The sequence below is a fragment of the Tauraco erythrolophus genome, chromosome 10 (assembly GCF_009769465.1).
Source record: "Tauraco erythrolophus isolate bTauEry1 chromosome 10, bTauEry1.pri, whole genome shotgun sequence".
NCBI classification, from domain to species: Eukaryota; Metazoa; Chordata; class Aves; order Musophagiformes; family Musophagidae; genus Tauraco; species Tauraco erythrolophus.
Genome location: NC_141474.1, coordinates 28382682 through 28404798, shown reverse-complemented (window position 1 = coordinate 28404798; position 22117 = coordinate 28382682). Strand labels below are relative to the sequence as shown.

General features: G+C 36.7%; 1 protein-coding gene across 1 annotated transcript in view; it reads left to right on the top strand.

Moving 5' to 3' along the window:
- Nucleotides 1–22117, top strand: part of FAF1 (Fas associated factor 1) — a 169608-nt gene that overhangs the window by 31267 nt on the left and 116224 nt on the right. The window contains exons 3-6 of the mRNA XM_009990349.2: nt 6841–6887; nt 9898–10106; nt 13560–13651; nt 14014–14102. Of these exons, the coding sequence (XP_009988651.2) occupies nt 6841–6887; nt 9898–10106; nt 13560–13651; nt 14014–14102 (437 nt within the window). The remainder of the gene's footprint in view (nt 1–6840; nt 6888–9897; nt 10107–13559; nt 13652–14013; nt 14103–22117) is intronic.

Genomic DNA, 22117 nt, shown 5'->3' with positions numbered 1-22117 from the left:
AGGTTTTTAAATCTTTAGGATAAGCAATTTGTCATGTGAAAGCAACAAAATTAAAGTAAGAATATTGTATTTCAGTGGGAATATCATATTTAGCTCAAGTAGGAGCAGAATCAGTTGTAATGGAATTACAGTTGTAAACAGAGTAATATAAATGACCCTTTTGATGCTGTGGAAATAGATCATAAAATACAAAAAAAAAAAAATATATTTTCTAGTGTATTTTAGGTTGCTTAATGAGGGCCTTTTTAATATATTTCATTACACTTCTAGCTTTCAAAAAATAATGTTTAATTTGTTTAAACTTAACAAATCTTGAGTGATCCTCAAGCAGGATGGATTGATAACACACAGGAATACTGGCTGATATTTCCAAAATATAACAGGTTTCATTTTTTATTCTACAGACCTCAAAACCACACAGTCTTGTGTGTCATCTCTCCCCCTATAGTGAGGTTTTGTATGTAGGTTTTGGTGTTACATTCAAATTACTAAATTACTTTTGTAATCAGAATGAGAAATAAATCAAAACTTAAATGCTGAAAGGGTCAGTCAAATACTAAAATAGATGTCTATTTGTTTTGTCATGGGAAACAACAAAACAACAATTTTTTGTTTGTATTTCAAAATGTAATCCTAAAAGCTGCTAGCACTCCTTCCTCAAAGATGGTGAGCTATCTTTACTTCTGGTAATGCAGAAAACAGCATGACGTCAACTTTCTAAATTTGTGATTTGAGAGAAATTGTTTTCATATCAAGGAGATGTTAAATATGTAGTAGGAAGAAAAGGGAAAAAGAGCAGGAAAGACACAAAATGCAGATTTTTTTTTTTTTTGGCTTATGAGACATTTTAAAACAAAAGTAAAATCTATGAGTTGTAGCATTTGGGGAAGAATATAGTGTTTTGAAAGTTGCAGTAAATGAATCCTTTCGTCAAAGAAACCTCTTACTGAGTTTCGTGGAAATAATTAAATGTGGGTTATGTGGCTATTACATTAAGTGGAATGCAACAAAAAAATTAAAATTACTAGAAATCTGAACGTGTCAGACTTACAGAAGTAAGGGAGTAAGGGAGGTTGGAAGAAAGTGCCCCATGAGCAAGTTACTCCATTATATTTCCCTGAGACTTTCTGAATCAGTTGATACTGTTTTGTTGGACATCTTTGGATTTTGGATTAAATCATCTGCTATGGCAGCCCTTATTACCCTGTGTCTGTGTCTCATTTGTGTGTTGTGTTTAACGTAAACCTCAATTTTTAGCCAAACAAATGTAAAGCACTATGTGGCCTTTAAGTAGACTGAAGTGATGTTAACTTGCTGAATTCAGTCAAACCTAAATAAGGCCTTTGAAATTTTGTGTAAGATGATTCATACATAAACTTGTACTGGTTGCATTAAGCTGATACAGTTATTTATCTCAATGAAAGTCACGCAGCTTTCACATGTGCACGGTATTTACGTCTCTCTAGACTCTTCTTCTGAAAGAGTTGTTCTTCCAGCATCATGCTGCTTGAACTTGCTTTCTTCTTTTGCTTGGAGATGGGTTTTCCGATACCCTGTTTTGGAAAGTTAATCTTATGTTGTGCTTCTTGAGATTTATTTCACTCATACAAGATGCCCAGCTTGTTTCCTGAGAAGATTCCATAATTCCTGCACATCAGACGGGAGCCTGATTGCTCTTCCTTTTCTTTGGGGTAGAGTTTTGAACGTGAAAAGTTTTAAAGGGTCTATATCTAGGGTAAGATCTGTATCTGGCAGCCCAAACCCTTGTGTAGTATGGAGATTGGGAAGGAGAGGGAACAAGAGGTGGCCGCGGAGGAAGATCTTCCACCTTACCCATCGCAAAAGCCTTTAACTGTGCTTTTGTCTGGGCCTGCTTTTAAACTCTTAAGATAGTTCATCTAAACATCACTTTTAAATTCTTTAAGTAAAACCTCCCATCTATAGTTCATGAGGAGGAAAGAATTCCTTGCCTCATTTAAATATACCATCAGTATATGTAGACCTCTGCGTTTAAATAATATGATTGGCAAATCCAGTCTGTTTTCCAACTTCGTGATAACCACCAAGAGTTTTAAAATCAGAAGTGTAGGTTTTGTGCTATCTAATATACCGTGTTCATAATTAGCAGCCTTCCAGTACTTAAATGGGGCTTACAAGAAAGCTGGATAGGAACTTTTCACAAGGGAATGTAGCAATAGGACAAGAGTGAAAAGGGTAGATTTAGATTAGATATAAGGAAGAAATTCTTCACTTTGAGGGTGGTGAGGTACTGGAACAGGTTGCCCAGAGAAGTTGTCGATGCCCCATCCCTGAAAGTGTTCATGAGGCTTTGAGTAACCTGTTCTAGTGGAAGATGTCATGGCAGGGGGTTGGAACTAGATGATCTTTATTGTCCCTTCCAACCCAAACCATTCTATGATTCTATAATTATTCATCAGATGGACGCTCATTCACCTGGCATGAGAGTCACTGTAAGATGTGCTCAATTGCTTTTAAATGGTTGGTACAATAATTTTGTATTTTGAGAGAAGACATCAACGTTACTTCATCAGGTTATTAAGAAGTGGTGGTTCTTGTTTTTCTCACTAACACTGATTTGTGCTCATAAAAGATAGTTCTGACTTAAAGTGACTATCTAGTCTGTTTACGTTAATATTCCCTTGAGGAAAAGCTTTACATTTCAGTCTGCTTCACAGTGTTCTTTAGGCACTTAAATAATTTCAGTCTGTTTGTAGAATACTGCAGAGTTTCTGTGTTGCCTAAACTACTAATGAATTTTGTAACCTTTTATTAATCCTATTGCTTTACTGTTTCCTGTGTTTGTGGGAAACAACAAAAAAGTTGGATTCAATATATTTTGATACTGGAAGCTTGCTGTTGAAACACTCAAAAAAAGTATTGTTACTTTGAACTCTTGTAATTGGCCCTCCTTGGTCCAGTATCATATTCCTGTCTTCTCATTCATTAAAATGAACAGGATTCTCAGTAATGTTTATCGATATATCTTATACTGTTGGATGATGGAGTTGTAGAGTACTTAAGGTTAGAAGTTACTTCTGGATGGCAGTCTGGTCAAAAGCAGGTCCAATTAGATCAGGTCACGCAGGCCTTAATAAATTTTTAAATAAGCTGTTTTAATTCCTGGATCTATGGCTGATACCTCTAAACAAAATGTATAAATCAAGAATAACTAAATTTGGCTTGTAATTTCCTACAGTAAGTTGTGGGCCTGGTAGTTGTTTGAATATTGTAATGAAAACAGTAACTATATCCTTGCTTCTATTCTTCTCTTCCAAGTTTGAGCAGTGTTGCAGTAGAGGTTGTATATGGGTAGTACTGAGACATACTAAGATTCTTAGCTTTGGGAAGAAAATCTTATGAAACCCCTGTAATTTTCCACTTAAAGTGAGCTTCACACTTTAAATAGAGATAGCAGTACAATAGGTAAATACCTGTTGAAGCTGCAGTGCCCAGTATCCAGCAGTGACACTCGTGGATATGCACAGTGTGAGAACAGCGTAAACACGGAGCACTACTGCCCTGGTAGCACTCTCAGCAACAGGTTATTGGGAGCTGAAGAAATTTTCTGAGCCAGGCATGGTATCTTTATATTTAATAACCCATGAATAGATTTACTGCACCTGTTATTAAAATTGTTTCAAGGATAATACGTATTTTAATTACTCTATATTAGTCACACAGGCTGTTTTTGATGATCAAATGATCCCTGTTTGGAAAAAAAAAAAAAAAAAATCTTCAAATGTTTGCTTAACCATAGAGACCTGATCCTCTCTCAAAGGGGACTGACACTGGGGAAGAACAGCCTGGAACAGATCTTACCTTAATAACATTCTTCTTTTTTTTAAGTCACAACCTTCTTCCTATGAAATTCTAAAGCAGATGGTTGTTCCTTTTTCTTGTTTTCTTTGCAGGATCTACTTATAGATGTCTTGTAAGAACATGGGTATTTAATATTTATGCAATATCTACATGTGCACTGCTACCATTTGCTGTCTACATAATTTTAGTCTTCCATCTTGCTTAACAAACAGTGTCCAGACTCTTTATTTTTACTGTGTGGTTAATAGAGGTCTTTCCATCAAAAAGGTACATAATGCTGCTGCTGTTTTCTGACTACTGTGCCTCTTAAATGTCATCAAGTTTATGATGGGGATGTAAAGAAGTGAGTTATTCAGTTTTAAAGAAAATAGCTTAGAACCTCTATTGTATTTAACCCCTCTAGCTAGGCTTAGAAAAAGTTTGAGCTGATATAATCCTCTGAGACTGAGACATGAACTTTGACAGAAAAAGTGTGGAAATGCCACACACTGCTATATTTCTTTGTAGCTGAAACAGCTTCCGTTTCTCAGAGTAAAGATAATTCTGTTGCACCAAGACATAACTATTAGTGTTGGCCCTGTAGTACAAAACCCTGTATTTGCTCTCTGTATTCTACGGATGCAAAATAAAGGATGTTTTTGGCTTTCAACTAACGTTACCTGTTGATTGACAAGAATGAAGTGTGTGTTGCTGAAGAGTATTGGGGGAGGAAGCCAATCCAGAAGAACCCAAATAAACCAAAACCTCCCACTTTTTCCTGGAGGTTTATTAGATAAACATGACGAAGAGCTATGCATGACTGCAGAAACCACAATGATGATAAATGAGACATGTTGTTAAAAAGAAACCACTGATTATTGCCATGCACAGCGGATAAACTGATTTAAAAACTGATCTGGTAGGAAGTTTTGTCTTCACTGTAATTTGAAACAGCCTCATGGGTAGTTGCTGTAGCTTAGATGCCTGTGACCCTTTTCCTTGTCTGCCTTTTTTGCTATTATTTATGCAATATTTGTCTCTAAATACATGGGGAAGCTTATTATGATATCATAGTTACTTAGCTGAGTTCAACAGTAATACTCTTTTGACTCTTTGTAACCTTAACTATTAATGGAAATTGTGAAAATTAATGATTATATATTAAGAGAAAAAGAAAACATAGTGTTTAAATCTTGATCTTGTCTGGTTTTGTGGTTTTTAAGCACTTACTTGAGCTGTACATTTAATGTAAATTTGTAAAAATGATGTCGATAGATGATAACTGTCCATAGTTGTGTTGCAGTACATGACTCTGTCCTTCTAGGGTACCAGTCAGTGTTCTCCTCTTCATCAGGGACCAGACACTCATTCACCAGGTACACTGGCCAACAGGCCAGGTACATCTGACATAGGAGAACGGATATTAGTGATATTAGAAGTTATGATAGTAGAAATTTATGAAGTGCTGGTGGTACAGTAGAAAATGCAGATTAGTGGAATGCTACAAGCTCTCTTTAATCTCACTGTTAAGCCTAACAAATATGTACCTGTGAACACAATAGTGATTACAAAGATCATTATAAGGGCAGAAATAGAATTTGTATTTGGAGTTCTGTTTTTTTTCCACTCTAGATTTTTGTTTGATTCTTTCTCATTCCTTATCAAATTCCTTTCTATGCTATTCCACTTTATCTGCCCACAGCTGGGCTAGGATTAAAAGTCTGAAGTTAGGTAAGACATCTTTACTCTCATGGCTTCTAACAATAATTAGAACAGAGTTTAAACAGCTGAAGAGTAAAATGTGTAAGTCATCTTCACCAGCTCACATAGTACCACTTTCACTGCCCCTTAAATCTAAAAAATCTTAGCAAAAAGATGATTTTAAAACACTTTTTTTTTTACTGGAATACAGCAGTCTGAAATAAGTTGTCTTTGAAATACTGCTGAAGAGAGTCTTATTTGCTTTCCAAGTTTTTCCCTCATCCTGACTTACATATAATTTCAAAGTTTATACAAACTTCTATAGCATCAGATGTGCTGGAAATGCATTAAAACTTTCTGCACTATAGAATGGAGCAATGCTGTAACAGGCTGAGAAGACCATTTTTTCAGAAGTGGGGTTTTGAACTTGCAACTGGGCTGTGTTGTGGCTATTTTAAACATAATGCATTTTGATATGAGGTAGATTTCATTAGGATATTTTTATAGGTGAGAACTCTCTAATTTCAAATAAGACCAAATCTGAATGCAACCTGCCAGGTTTGTGCTTACACACCTATGAATAATGTTTGATTTATTTGGATGATCAGGACAGCATGGGGTCATATTTAACCTCATAAACCTTACTTTAAAAATACTTCCTTTACTACCTGAAGGTTGTTTGAATTTTGGAGGTAGTCGTTTCTGTGATTCCCTGGCGCTTGAAGACTCTGAAGAGCCTAGATGGCACTTGTGTGCATGAGCTAGAAGGAGGGTCTGGAAGGTGCAGGTGTGATGGAGGCACGTGCGCTGTTGCGTAGCCCTTCGCGCCGACTTCAGCAATTCGTGAACACTCGCAACGGGCACTGCATGCGCAGCTGTGCAGGTTTGTGCAGGTCTGATACTTATAGGAGACATCAGGTTTTCTGTGCACGTGCTGTCTGACCACCTTGTCTGTGCACAGTTAGCTCGGTGTTTCCGAAAGCAGTGTGTTCGCCGCATGTATGTGCCGAGTGTGCGAAGCGTTAGATTTACTGAGCATGGGCCAAGCAGTTTGTTCCCCTGCATTCCACCTGGGAAATCCATCACGCGCATATAGGAGTCTGAACTCCTGTTCATGTTGGTTTCCACTTAAATACAGTTTTTATTTCAAGCAGGTACTTTAATGACAGTATCATTTACCAAGAATATATTCATTGAATGGAGAACGTTTTATGGCATATTTTAAAGCAAGCTAATCACTCTTTAAAACATATTATAGTAGTTCTGGTTTATTTTTATTAACTCTGTATGCTTGACTCAAAATTTGTTTTCTCTTTTCAGGAAGCTATAAATGGTGTAATACCACAAGAAAATGGCATTCTACAAAGGTAAGCGCAGAAGACGGAGTGGTACACACAGAGGATGATGCTGGGTAATAGTTATGGTTTTGTTCCAGAATCCTAAGAAGATGATGTAATTCTTCATTAAAGCAGTTTCTGGAACCACAAATTTAATTCCTGGCAAAACTGATTTAACATTCAATTTTTCCCATACTGATGGAGGACCAGCTCAAACACCTATTCAAATTAGTTATTTTTTATTTTCAGTTATTTGGTTGTTGGGTCATTCTATGCGGGATTGTCTCTTTAATGAGTCTGGATTTTGGTATGCTTTCTTGGAAGTCAGAGCTTAGTTTTTTTCTGCTAAGTTCTAAAAATCTGCAACGCAAATCTACAGATATTCCTGACTAAGTATTATCTTTTTCCTTACGCGTTTTTAAAGGTATTAATATTCCATGCTTCTTTGTCCCCTGCCAAAAAAAGTTAATATTTTTAGATATATTTAAATTATAGATGTATAATATATAATTATATATTAAATTATATATAAATTTAAATATATATGTATTTAAATTGAATTACAGGCAGCATATACTGTGTTAGGTAATGTTAGGTTGCTCCCTTCTAAAATTTTGATTTTCTTTTAGCTTCTGAATTAAATTTTGGCTTGTATACTGATGCCTGTATATCTTGAAGTCAATGAAGCATGAGCTCCTAAGTGCTGATGAGGCAATTGAAAACAGCAGAACAGGAATTGAACTACTTGAGAGAGACAGTAAAATAGCATTTAAAATTTCACTTAGAAAAATACTCAATATACTATTTTAAAAAGTTTATTTTAATGATGGAGAAGATACATAATGTAGGTAAAGTGATATTTTGGCATCTCTGTCAATGCTTGCTAAAGCTTTCATTAAATAGAGTCAGTTTTTGGTTCAGGATAAAATCTTATTTGTTGTAAAGTTACTAGAAAACTGTTTATTTACCATAAGGCCTACCTAGTCCATTTGAGATCAAGTCTTGGTTGTGTTGAGCACTCTTTCTACCTATGTTGATAAATCTTGACCTCAAAGCATTTATATTCAAAATACCAGAATATTAGGAAGCATTTGGTCAGGGAAGAGGAGTTGGGGAGTGGTTGTGCCGGACTTGAATAGCAAGCTGGTCCAGCGTCCACTTTCAGCTTTCTTCATCATTAGTTTATTCATTTTTAGAAATGATTAGACGGTCAAATGTGTCTTTTTTTTTTTTTTTCTTTCAATGGAAGAGGTTTAAAAGGAGGCTCAGAAGACTTTCCAGTGGTTTTCAGATGAGGCTTTCTTTACTGATACGAGGATTTTTATGTTCCATTAGGGTTTGCTAGTCAGATATGTAGGATACCTTTTGTGGTGGAATCAAATAGAATTAATACAACTGGACTTGAAGTAAGTTAATTTATTGAAGGAAAAAAAAAGTTTTGTTTAAAAACAAAAAAAAGCTGCTTTTGTTTAAAAAAACCCAACAGAACAAAATACAATTCTCAGAATCAGGATTGTCGTTGTTTCTTAGGTCTGCTAGCAAAATGGTTATAGTACTTAATTCATAGCTGGACATCAGATTGAGACAATAACTTATCACTCAGTATTTATACTATTTTAAAGCCTGAAAATAAGACTCTTTCCTGTCCTCTTTAGACCTCTGAAGTGGGTCTTTGACCTTTGAGCGTGGGTCTTTGAGTGTGGGTCTTCGTAGCTGGGAATTGATCCTTTTGAGCTTGCTAATGTGAGAAGTGAAGGAGCCCCTTGTTTTACAAGCATAACATGTTTTTCAAGTGTGGAATGCACAGTGATGGGATTTGCAATAGCTCTATATAACTTTGGCGCTTCTGTGACGTGCATGTCATCCACACTTAACGCTTTTTTAAGTTCAGGCCTCCTCTAGATCACAGACTTAACTTGCTATGAGAAGCATTTCCATTGACAGATCTCATGGTATCTTCAAGAAGAGCAGAATGCATTTTTCAAATAAGTTGTGTTTAAGAATAGAAATGAGGCAACTTGCGTCTCAGCATTTCCTAAATCCTTCTTTGCTTGGCTTCCATTCTTCTAGTGCATACATTTTATTAGTTTGCATCTTCCTTCATGGTATCCTGTAACTGCCCAGGACCTCCCTGATCAGAGCATCTACATGGCAAAGGTCTAGGCTTGCCCTGTGAAGTTTCTCGCCTTCCAAATTTACTTTCTGTACATCATAGTTTTTTTTGGCCTGGCGTAACATTCCTTAAATTTCATGTTTTGTTACCTTTGTTTCTAATCCCAGTTTCATGCTTTTTGTGGAGAGGCTCACTGAGGAAGATGAAGTGCTTCTGGGTAGTAAGGGTTTCCCAATTTATTCTGACCCTGTAATGCTTGTATGTATCCTTGAGTCAGGTAAGGAGACATCCTTATATGAATGTCTAGGAGACTTTGAAGGATTTTGAACTTAAAGGCAAGCTAGAATTCAGCGTTGCGTTACTGTTGTACTTCTAGGTGTGTTTTTGCAATATATACCTCATTATCCTGATTTATTTACTGTAAGTACATAACTGTTTTCATATCTGACTTGTTTCCACTAATTTGGTGTTGGAAAATACCAATACATGTGCAGTATTTTAAGCTTTATTTCTTACTCTCATTTCCATATGATACTAGCTTAATGATGTAGAAAGCTGGTGGTTGCCATGGTGCCAGTTTTTATATGGTCACAGCACTCATGGAACTGGAAATAATGCTGCTTCTCAAGATAATTCTGATATTGATTACAAAGTGAACTTTAGACTGAAATAATGGTTTAAATGCCTGTTTATCATCTAAGCTGTTCTCCTATAGCATTTGAGTCATTGAAATATTAATATTGCTGATATGAAGCTATTTTCTAATTATTAATGAAACAATTTTTTCAGATATAGCAGTGTAGTTTATTCAAGAGGTGTGTGCTGTGGACCATAGTAAGTGAATGATATTGTTCATTTTGCTTTGCTAACTTTCATTTAAACGTATCAAGCTGTTCTGTTTAAACCTCCTGTGTGCATATCTTTCAGTGAGTACGGTGGAGAGACTTTACATGGACCAGCGTATGGCCCCACAAGTCATTCTACAGCAGCTTCTTCACCTCCTTCCTCATCCTCAGCGTTTCGCCATGTAGTGCCATCTAGACAAATAGTGGAAAGACAACCTCGAATGCTTGACTTCAGGGTTGAGTACAGAGACAGAAATGTGGATGTAGTACTTGAAGACAGCTCCACAGTTGGTAAGGATTTGTAAAAAAGAAATAAAAACTGTTGTGGTAAAATTGTTAAAAAAACCCAAACAAAACTGACCCAACATCAAAAATCCAAATCCTAAAAAAAAACCCAAAGCAAAGCAAAACCTCTCAAAGAAGAAAACAATCCCCCAGAAAATGCAGCCTCCACAGCTACTAGCCATTTTCAAATCTCTTTGCAGCTTTAAAAAAGCAAAATTTCACTAATCCATTGTAAAAGTTAGTGATCTATCAAATATTTATTTTGAAATCTAGTTTTCTTGTGAACTTGCTTCAGAAACAAAATGGAGATGACTGATTAAGTTGAGGCGTGAAAATGTAATTTGGGGTAGGATTAGTGTAGATGCAATCTACTAACAAGTGGATGATCTTGGCATTTCATTTTTCAATCTGTATGGCATCTATTTCTGTACAGGACTAGTGACAAGATTTAGAGGAATTCTTTCCAGTGTGAAGAGCATCATCACCTTCTTTTTTGAATTTTAATTTGACTTATTTGTGCGAATTAAGATTTCTTTGATAAGTTTTATTTTTTTTCTCCTAAACCTGATGAATTTTGTAACAGTATGTTAGAAATATGCTGTTGTTTGTATTGCAGAGCATGTTATTTTTTTACATTGCCCAAACTGTGAGTTAATTTACTTTTGCTAAGGATGAAGAGGTTTGGGTTGATTTGTTTGTTTGTTTGGATTTTTTTTAGTGAAGACTCTATACAGATCAAAGCAAGGAACTAAATGAAGAAGTAGTTGATTAAAACAATTTTCAGTGCTGCAGCTTTATGTCTGTGATGTTGAAACTTTTGATCCTTATTTGTCTTTTTAGCATTCGATTTGGTATTGGCTGGTGCCATCTAGTGGTGGTTAGTTTGAATTCCTGATTAGTGTTTCATGTTATGCTCTGCACTGCCCTGAGTTGCATCTGTGCAAAGCAGATATAACAGTCTAATCAAATCAGAATTTTGCAGCCATAGTATTTTTTTTCTTTTCTTAGTAACTTTTTTCAGGTATAAACAATGAAGCTGTAGGCCAGAAACAGTCAATGTATAACTTTTGTCTGTATCTTGGCATATGAAGATTGAAGGCAGCCTTGTGTTTAAAGTCCTGGAAGAAATGAGCATGACAAATAGTAGAATTTCAACGGTGGACTTCAGGAAAGAAGATTTTTGACTTTTACAGGGATCTGCCTGGCAGGGTCCCATGAGAGACTGCCCTGAGGGCAAAGGGGCCCAAGAGAGCTTGTTGATCTTCAAGGACAACCTCTTCAAAGCAAAAGAACAGTCCCTTCCAACATGCAGAAAGAGGAGCAAGCAAGGGCAGAAGGCCAGCACAGAAGAACAAAGAATTTATGACTAAGCTAAATGTAGAAAGAAAGTACACAGAAGGTGGAAGGTAGTGATGGGGCTGCCCAGGAGGAATACAGAGATGTTGCCAGAGTATGCAGGTTTGGAATTAGACCAAAGCTCAGGTGGAACTGAAACCACTGAGGGGTTAGAAGGGCTTCTGTAAGTACATCAGCATGAAAACAAAGGCTGAGGAAAAAGTAAGCCTACTGTTCAATGGCAATTGCTGAACTTGGCCTATGGGAAGATTATGAAGAAAATCTTTCTGGAAGCCCTTTCTGAGCATGGAAAAGAAAAGAAGGTGATTTGGAACAACCAGCACAGATTTGCTAAGGGCAAATTGTGCCTAATCAACATTTTTTGCCTTTTATGATGTGATGATTGGCTTGGTGGACAAGGGGAGAATGGTGGATATCACTTTGACTTTAGTAAGGCCTTTGACACACTCTGCTGTAATATTCTTATAGTCATATTGTTAAGATAAGGACTGGAAAAGTGGACTGATACAGTAGGTGGATAATTGCCTGGACTGCTGGGTTCAAGGTCTGAGTGGTGAACAGTTAGGAGCTTAGGGACATCTCTCAGCAGTTGATCCTGGGGCCAGTGTTGCTTAATGGCTTTACTGAAAATCTGGTTGTTAAGGTGAGCGCTTTTGGCAAGTTCACAAAGAATACCAGATCAGAGAAAGTGACTGATATCCTGGAAGGCAAGGCTGCTGTTTAGAGGGCCCTAGACAGCCTGGAGAAATGGGCAGACAGGAGCCTCGTGAAGTTCAGAAAAAGCAAAGTTGAAGTCCTGCGTGTGGGGTAGGATAACTCCGTGTTATCCCATTTGATAACTGGCTGAGGACTGACAAGCTAGAAAGCAACTTTGTGAAAAAGAGGTCTAGGGATTCATCAGCTGTGTGCCCTTGCAGTGAAGGCGGCCAGCCACGTCCTAGGTGTTAGCAGGAGTGTAGCCATTGGATCCAGGGAAATAATTATTCCCCTCTGTTCAGCACTTGCAAGACTGCATCTGGAGCACTGCATCCAATTTTGAGGTCCCCAGTACAAGAAAGACATTGGTATTCTGCAATGAGTCCAGCAGAGGCCAGCAAGATAGTCAGGGGACTGGTACGCATGGCAACATAGGAGGAGAGGCGCAGAGAACTGGATTTATTCAGCCTGGGGAAGAGGAGAGGTAGAGACTTTACCTGTCTGCAACTACCCTATCTACCAACTATCTCTAGTTGGAGATATCCCTGTTCGTTGCAGGGGGGTTGGACTAGATGACCTTTGAAGGTCCCTTCCAGCCCTAACGATTCTATGATTCTACCCAATGGGTGGACACAGAGAAGACGGAGCCAGACTCTTCTTGGAGGTGCACAATAGTAAGATGAGAGGCAATTGACACCATTTGCAACATCGAAAATTCCTATTAAAGATAAGGATTTATTTATTTTTATTTTTAGTTGTGAGAGTGGTGAAGTACTGGAACAGGTTGGCCAGAGAAGTTCTCAAACTTCCATCTTTAAAGGTGTTCAAGAGTCATCTGGACAAATCCTTGACTAAACTGGTTTAATTAGACCTTTGAGCTGGGCTTGGGCTAGATGAGCTCCTGAGGTATCTTCCAGCCTGAATTATTTTATGACTGTAATAACTACAGGGAGAGGAGAGCATTGAAATGCGCAAAACATTGAAAAGCTATCAGAGCAGTTAAATTGTATGAACATTCCAGTTTTTTAGGTCAGCAATATCAATAATGGAATTGGGTATCAAAAATGTGCACCCTCTTTATTGCTGGCAAAGTCCATCGCTCCAGATAGCATGCATCTGCAAATGTGTGTGTCTAGCATACGCTGTGTAGAACTATGCAAATATATATCTAAATCGTCAGATCCTCATGTGATTCTCCAATTATTCATGCTTTATGTGATTTATTTTTATTTTTTTTAGATTCATTTGTCATTTACTGTTCGACATGTATGTTACAAGAATAACTAAATTAAAAATGAGTTTCATAGTAAATTTTTCCTTGCTCTTATTTTTTAGCTTCAACTTAGTACTATTTGAAATAAATCAGTGAGTGTGTATATTTATATATTTTCTTTATTTTCTCTTTAGGAGATATCAAACATATTCTAGAAAATGAACTTCAGATTCCTGCATCTAAAATGCTGTTAAAAGGATGGAAGACTGGAGATGTAGATGATAGTGTAAGTTTTTCCACTGTGTGTTCAGTTAACTGAATTCGGAGTTTCAAACTGAGCATCTGTGGGTGGGGATTACACTACAAGAATTGTGCGTTTCAGACAGAGTTAGATGTCTTGGGTGGCATACAAGGAACTCTAAAACTAAAACATTACAAAAAAAACATCAGGACAAATCACTTCAGTTTGTGTTCTTTTTGTGTATAACATGGCCCACCTACAAAAAGGATGTTATTAAGTTAACAGTAAGTATATCTCAAAACAAACATTTGGTGGTATTATAAAGAAGCATCAATAATTGAAAGAAATAAAATAATACATAAAAATTGGTGAATATTTTATATTTACAATGATTTTTCTCCCCTCAGACTGTTTTAAAAACTCTACACTTGCCAAAAAATAATAGTCTTTATGTTCTAACACCTGACCTGCCTCCTCCTTCTTCAAGTCATTCTGGGTAAGTCTTCTTGCCATAAATTCTACTTATATAATTTGGTTTTGTATGGTTTTTATGAGGCCACATGTATCCTTGAAGGAATCTGCAATCAGTAAATACAAAGTGCTTTTGCTGCTTTAGTAAGTTTTGGGATGAACTACCTCAGCACCTCATTGTTGAAAAGAAGGTGGTTAAGTTTTTTAAAACCCTGATGTGGTACATGAACCACTTGAGTACATACAGAATTTTACAACTCCCAGTTGTGATGACTTTAATTTAACAAAATTCTAGTCCCTGTGGAAATGGGAGCTAATGTTTCCTAAGTTACTGCTTTATGTTGGTTCGTTTAATGTAAACTTATATAAATAGTTGCCAGCAGATCAGAATTTTCTTTCTGAAGTGTTTGTTACATTATTTTATTTTGCCTTCTTAGACTTTTAAAATGTACGTAGATAGGCCGAATAATTAATTTCCTTTAATGGAGCACGATATCTTTTATTACTGATTTGAATACTCAGAAAGTTAACGGTGAGTGTCCGTGTGTCAGCGGCTATAGCTAAGGTGAAAATGAAATGTTATTTTATGGTAAATGGAATCTTTACTCTTATAAAGCAATTTGCAATTACTTTGATTGCTTTGGCTTGTTTTTTTCCCTGCGCTTCCCTTTCTCAAAGGCAGACCTGTATGCGCTCTTCAGCAGGAAAATATGAATTTTGTTCGGTAGCCACTAGAGGGTACCCGGTAATGGAGCCTGGGAGGGCAGCGCCGCTCTGGCCGGCAGGGAGGGTGGCATTTGGGATCGGTCCAGTTGCATGATCATTAGACTAGAGTGCCTTCAAGTTGTCTGAAGAGGGAGTTGTTTTTCTGCTGTTGTAGACGATGGGAGAATATTCTACAAATGCAGTCATGTTACTGATGAAGGAAATTCTTTGACAATCGATGGAAATAAATAACTGTTTTCCTAATGACTAAAAGTACTTAATGGATTACGAAAAGGTACTTGTGCACATAACCATGTAGTCTGTGGAGGAAATAAGAATGCTGATATGAATTACAATAATAATAATAATAATAATAATAATGAAAAGCATTAAGAGAGGGGATAGTGGCTCTGGAACAGAGGGAGCAGAGTGATGGTGAGCTATATGTTAACTGTTTTTGATCTCTGTGCAAACAGGAGTTGCAGTTGTGTGTGAGGACTACAAGGCATTGCACTTAAGCAGCTAATTGAAGGACAGTGAAAATACTGTAGAAAAACGCTGTGGATACAAATTGTTTATTTTGTTGTTTGTTTGTGTTTTTTTTTAAATCCATTTCCAATTTCAAAATTTTCTACCCAGGTATCACTGTATGTTGTAATTTGAATTTCTTTGATTCTGGAAAGAAAACTAGGGTCGGAAGAATGTTGTTTATTGCAACTGCAATAAACTATATAACAATAAACTGTTTAAAAATGGTTCTTAAGCTTTTTAGTCGGATGAATAGTTTAAAAGAACTTTACTTGCTAGTAAAATCAAAGTGGTTGTTACCTTTACAGTTTATACTTGTTTCATGGTGGAGATTAGTTCTGAATGTTTTTAAGATAAAGTTGGTAGCTTTGGGATAGCAAACGATGATTAATTAGTGGCTATTTAAACAAGGATAATTTGAAGGCTATATCATCTCCCTGAAGTCATAAATTCTAGATGAAAGGGGAGGCTTGCCTCCAATTAAAGCATCAATGCAGATCAAAACACATCTAATTGAAGCAATGTACCAAACCCAGTTACACTGTTTACTGCCTACTGTTAGGTCAGTTATTATTCAGATTAGTTTGTTGCCCACAATTTTTAAAAGCATCATGCTCACATCTATTATTAATGGCTGTTAAGGAACTTTGCCTCTTACTTTGTGAGTTCATCTGTCGTTTTCTTCAAATGCCTTCTATTTTGAACTAGAGATAAATAGTCGTGATTTGAATATCTCCAGAAAGTGATATTTGAAAAGCCTGAGATTTCAGTACGTGATATTTTATGTACATGCCCTTCTTAAAAGGAGCAATATGATCACAGCTCTATAAACTCCAGCTTGTGCGTGTCCTTGACACTGAGGGAGAACAGTGTCTGAAGCATCCTTTTCCAATATATTGGTACGTAGGCATTGAACTTTATTGTGACAGACTGAATGGGCTTAACCCAGAACTGACTTAAAACTGGCATCTGAATGTAATGGCAAAGTTATCCTGCAGTTTAAACAAGGAAAAATCTCCTAGGTCATCTTCGTTTGTCAGTGGCATATCTAAAGCTTTTATTGGCAATAGAAACCCAGTGAATTACGACTGCATGCCAGTAAATTGGGGTGTAAAGATAAAATTTAAATGTCAAATACCACCTGTAGGGTCACATGCCCTGCTTCCACAATTTCAGTTGGCAAAGCCATACTTATCCATGCACAATATCCAGAACAGTAACAACATGTTCTGTGAGCTGTGGACGTAATGAAATGTGATTTCTCACAATTTCTGCCTCATGCCAGTGGTTGCAGTAACTCAGCCCTCTCCTTCCATGCTTGCTGTGATCTCACCTGCCTCTGACACTGCCTCCAGTTCTTCCCATGTATTTTGTAGCACCTACGTCACTTTTTTTACCCCTGCATAGACAGCCTGCCCTGTCTGTTCTCTGGCTGGTGGTCAGGTAATATCAAAGGAAAGGAGACATCACGTGCTGTAGGTAGTTCTGTAATCATTGGCTAGAAGTCGGCTGGATGGAATATAAAAATACTCTGCTTGTAATGCAGCCTTTTCCTAAGGTGGGTAGTAACTTAGGTCCCTTTCCTCTACCCATCTGTCGATTTATGTCCAATCTTTGAGACCTTTGTAATGCTGTCAGACCTCCTTGAAACCAGTGAATATGTTCAAAAGTTGCTGGATGGGACAGGTGGGTGAGAAAAAATATTATTTGCTTTGGAAAGCAGTTTTAAAAGGAAAGATGCCAAAGAATGTCCATCATTTAATTGTTCAGGGGAAGGAGAGATCCCTTGCACCAGCTTTGTCAGATTAGATTCTTCACTTCCTCAGAGTGACTTTCCTTCCCTTTGTTGCCTCGGGTGCTTCTTGAAAGCCAGCAATACCCAGTTCAGGGAAAAGGTTTTGGAGAATGCAATAGAGGGGAGGATCCAAAGCGTAGGTGTGCGAGTCTGTCCACGGAGCTAGGTCATCCGGATCGCCTCTCCTTTCTACGTCGCCTGTTCTGAGAGGCATGTTTTCTCAATTTTTTCTTCAGTTGGCACTTTAATGGATATAATATATTTTATATTTATACTTTTTTGCTAAATAGATGAAAGTTTTAGGTACTTTATTATACTTTATTATACGTGGAAAGTTCAAAACAGTTAAAAGCTGTTTGACCAGGTGCATACCTTTGTGATTGTTACAAATAACGTATTTTTGTTAAGCGGTTGTAATTTAGGTAAGAAATGTAATCATCTGTGTGGATGGCAATAAAAGCCCCTGCCTTTCAAGTAAAGGGTCCATATACTGCTGAGTGTGTGTTAGATTGTTACAGAGGAGTGGTGATTGTGGCATGGCGTCTTGTTGTACGCTATCAACTGTAGCAGAGTGTTAATTAAGAACGATGTAACCTGCAACTCCAATTATTAGTATTGTCTGTTTAGCTGGACAGGAGCAGTGCCTTGCTTTAGTTACTTTGAAAGCTTCAATAAGAATGGTAAGATTAATGTTTTATTTTCACATCTGCTCATGAGACAGTTTAAAAATCCTGAAGTTTAAAATGCAATAGAATGTAAACAAAAGGGCTTCTGCTCATTTACATATTAGCCAGATTTGCTAACTGATTGCTGTTTGAACCTAATCTACCACCTCCTGCTGCATTAGCTACAACAAACATTACATTTACATATTGATTTCTTATTTTGTTTTAATGTCAATAATCTGTAATTACAGTAAATTTGGACTTCTGTTGACATGAGCTTGTATAAATCTGTAAGTTTAAAATGGAAATGTTAATTACCTAGTGTCATACCTATTTGTATAAAATTCAGAGATTTTTGGGGAAATCTCCGTGTGACTGAGAAAGATATTGCCTAATGGGAAATACTGTTTGTATTTCATAAAAACTTAGAGAACTGAAATGAAAAGAAGCATTTGCTGACCATTGATTAAGGATGTACTTTTGGTTTGAAAGCTTAAACTATTACTAAAATTTCAAAGAAAAATGCTATTAAAAAGCAAAGTATTACATCAAAAATCAAAGCATTAAGGCAGTCACTTAACAATAGATACAACCAATCTATTTTTTATATAAAATGTTACAGAACAATAGAAAAGCAGTAAAACTGGAAGCTTATTACAAATATCAATACTAATACAGTCTTACTTCAGCATTGCATAGGTTGATTGAACAGTTGCTGTCCCCTAAAAGTAGCATTGTTTGCAGTTACACGTTTTTTGGGTAAATATACTTTCTATTCTTAATTTATTAGAATTGTGGTTTATAAATTGTACTACTTTATTTGAGTTTGGATGGAGTAGCTCGTGAATAAACTCTTTCCAGACTCTGAATTGGGTTTTGATATTTTGAATGTAGTGAAAAAAATATCTTGAAATTTCTATGGCTTGAAATTTAAGTTCAAAGAGGAACATTTTTGTTTGTATATTGTGGAGTTTCAGCCCCAACTGAATCCTGGTCCATCATTGAGGTTTCTGTGTGTCGTGGTAATGCTGATAACCAATGCTATGTAGGCAAACCGTATGAAATCCTCAGCTGATCCAAATCTCTCTTTCTAGGATTGTTTAGAGCGATGACTGTGCTCAAGTCTATTTTCTTTTGTCTCTTCTTGGACTTCTTTTTTGGGTATAGACAGAGTTCCTTTAATGGAAGGCTAGTGCCCAAAAATACCATCAAATTTCCTTGCCTCCTGGGTTGCATAGTGAATGTATAATTATTCAGCTGAGGAAAGAAAAAAAATGTAATGGCAGTATATAACCTATCAGCAAATGCTTTTGAAAGCTAGGGTTTGCAGTAGTAGGGGAAATGGTGCTGATAAGAGTGGCCTACTTTAATCCTGTTTCTAGATTTTCTTTTCCCACTAATTAATTCTCAGGGTAATTATATTCTGTTAGCACCGATGGAAGAAAAGAAAAGAAAAACAAAAAAAGAAAATCTGTCTTGACTTTAATGGGACCTGGGGTTTGGCCCTGATTATTTTTTTCTTTTCTTCCCTCTTTTAATGCAAATGTTTCATTTGGAAGACTGTGATCAACTGATAATGTTTGCAGGAAAATGAAACTGCTGCAAACACTCAAGCCAAAATTTAGAAATATACATGGTGTTCAAAGTCAGTCTTCTCAATGCAATTATGTGCACTTATAAAAAGAAGGAAGAGTAAGCTTCAGCTTACTGTCAATGAGAAGTCTCCTTTAAATACAGTTATTTTGTTCATTTGATTGTAGCCTTAATGTCTGAAAATACGATTTTAGGGCAAGGTATGTTTTGGAAGTGTAGTTCTGTTGGCACAAATACTTCAGGGTGATCTACGTCCCTTGTTGCTGAAGGCAACGTGTATGGGAGGGGACTGACACTGCTGGTTGTTCAGCTGGGTGTTGAAGTCAACCCCATCCCGCAGAGGGGCTGTTGGAACGTGTCATTGGCACAAACGGCCCATCAGATGTGCCATCGATTCCTCCTCCCGTTGGCTTTCTGACATACACAGTCCAGCTCTCATGGCTGTCAGACCATGTGAAATTTTGATATTGGAGCTCAAAGGATTGGAGGTGTTGACCACTGCATTTCTGTGTAAGCAGAAGTAATATTCCTCATTTATTCTTTTTCTGAAGAAAAGGTGAATAATTAACTATGCACTTTAATCGCTAATACTTTCAAAGCTATTTTTTCCTCAATTTTTTTTCAAGGTTTTTTTTTTAGCCAGATTAATTTTTAGCTTCTTTGACTGTATTTGGCTATGAATATGTACTGACAATTTCCTTGTTAAGAACATTCAGTTCATGTTGTTCAGAAATCAAAAAAACAGGTGTCAAAATTGTTAGTTATTTCAAAAATCGAGGCTTTTAATTTTAAGGCACCTCATTTAAATTAACTGTGTTTGAAGAGTATTTTTTCCTTTTCTGCTATCACATCCAGATGAAATAGAGAAGTGGAAAACCGTTCCTATGAACAGATGCTTTTTATTAGCATGCTGTATTTTAGACAGTACTGAAGTGCGTGTATCGTGCGTACCTTGAGAGGCTGAGGGTTTGACGAACTAGCCAGTTTCATTCTGTGTTTACATCAACTACAGAATGAAAATGTGAGTCGTGTTATCAGTTAGCGTTTCCAAATTTTCAGATGGAGTCGAAAATATCTGACAGAGCCTTGCGTGATTCTGTATGAAATCCAGAGCCGTTTACATATGCTGTAATTAATGTTTTCAGAGCAATTAAGTATGTCATTCGCCTCCAGTATTTGCTGAAAACAACGAAAAATCAGAATTTGAAAAAGCACAGCAGGGTATTTTAGTTGCTACTGAACATTTGCCGGAAGAAAATATGGTTATGGTGATGCTGAACTTATTGTTAACAATCAAATTAGAATTAGCTTTGAAAATAGGCATATAACTTCTCAGGACTCTTTTTCTTTGTTTTCTCTTTTGAAGGACTGCTAAGTATTTTAAATTTTTTTGTCCTTTTCTTAAAAGATTTTGTGAGAAGTGCAGCTGACCTCATGTTCAGCATAGATGACTGACTTCAGTTATATTTGTAGTGTCTCTCATACACTCGATCACACCTAGCATTGACAATGAGTTAAATTTATCTTCCATATCACAAAACCATAAAAGACAAGAAATAGCACTTTGTGATTTTGTTTTGTAGTATGTGATTATCATGTTTAAGATGCCACAGAATCCAAATTAAGTTGCTGAGTGAAGATATTTTTGTAAGGTAATTTTTCTGGAGATGTTAAAGCAAATTGTGCATCTCTTGCTAAAGCATCGAGTGGGTATTGCATGGGTTCCTCACCACCTGAGCAGCAAAATGGCAGATCAGTACTTCCAGCAGACGTTAAAACTAACAACTCAGGACTCAAATAATTTAGCAGTCTTTCTTGTCTTCTTGTATCTTAAGATACAGCTGTGCTCATCTGCACATGGAATTTGTCCTTTATTGCCAAGAGGAATGGCACGTTGAAGTGTCATGGAACAGCAAAGACATGAAGGGAGAAACCCCCAGTCTGTCATTCTTTTAAGAGTGTGTGATAAGAAAAAGAAAGAATTGAATAAGCCCAGTTTAATTCCATATGCCACTGAACAGGTCAAGCCTGCAGAAATATCGTTTGGAAATCCAAGCTGTGTTAGAACGTTGCTGCGGATTTGTAGCCTACATAAGATTGTACGCAGCTGTAATTGCTGTCTCTGAAACAGAAGTCCTGCCTTCGGTTTTGAAAAGTAGATAGCTGCGTAATCGTGCACCAAACCTAATTAAGCAAACAGGATGCCTTTTTAACATCCAGATGTTTTGTTATCAGGAAAATCACAAAACCCCTCAAGTTTGTGACAACATGAACACACAGTTGGCCTGTTTAATCTGTATCTTAAGATTACTTTTTAAAATTCATGTGATTAAAGAAGTTTTAATATACAGTTAAAACAATTTGAGCAGAACTAACTTTTCTGAATGCTCAATACCCACATGAGAAATTTTGCTGTGGTTAGTTTTCCAGTTCTAATTAGCTGGGTTTATGTGCTTTGAATGAAACTAAGCGGAAGGATTTCCGTTTGGTTTATGCTTCAGGTAACCCTACAGAAGCGGGAGCATGCTTTGCCTTGTTCTACTTGCCATCAGTTTTTAATGTGGAGTGTAGCTTGATATTTTGTCTGGTCATCAATATGCTTACAAGCCTGGTATTAATGGCATTATGAGTGCTAAATATACCCGATGTTTGTGAAGATAATGTGACTCTCTCGAGTTTGAGACTACTTAACATTAGAAGAGCTTTAAAGGCTGCAGTCACCTTATTAAGGAAGGAGTTCAGGAATGGCCTTTG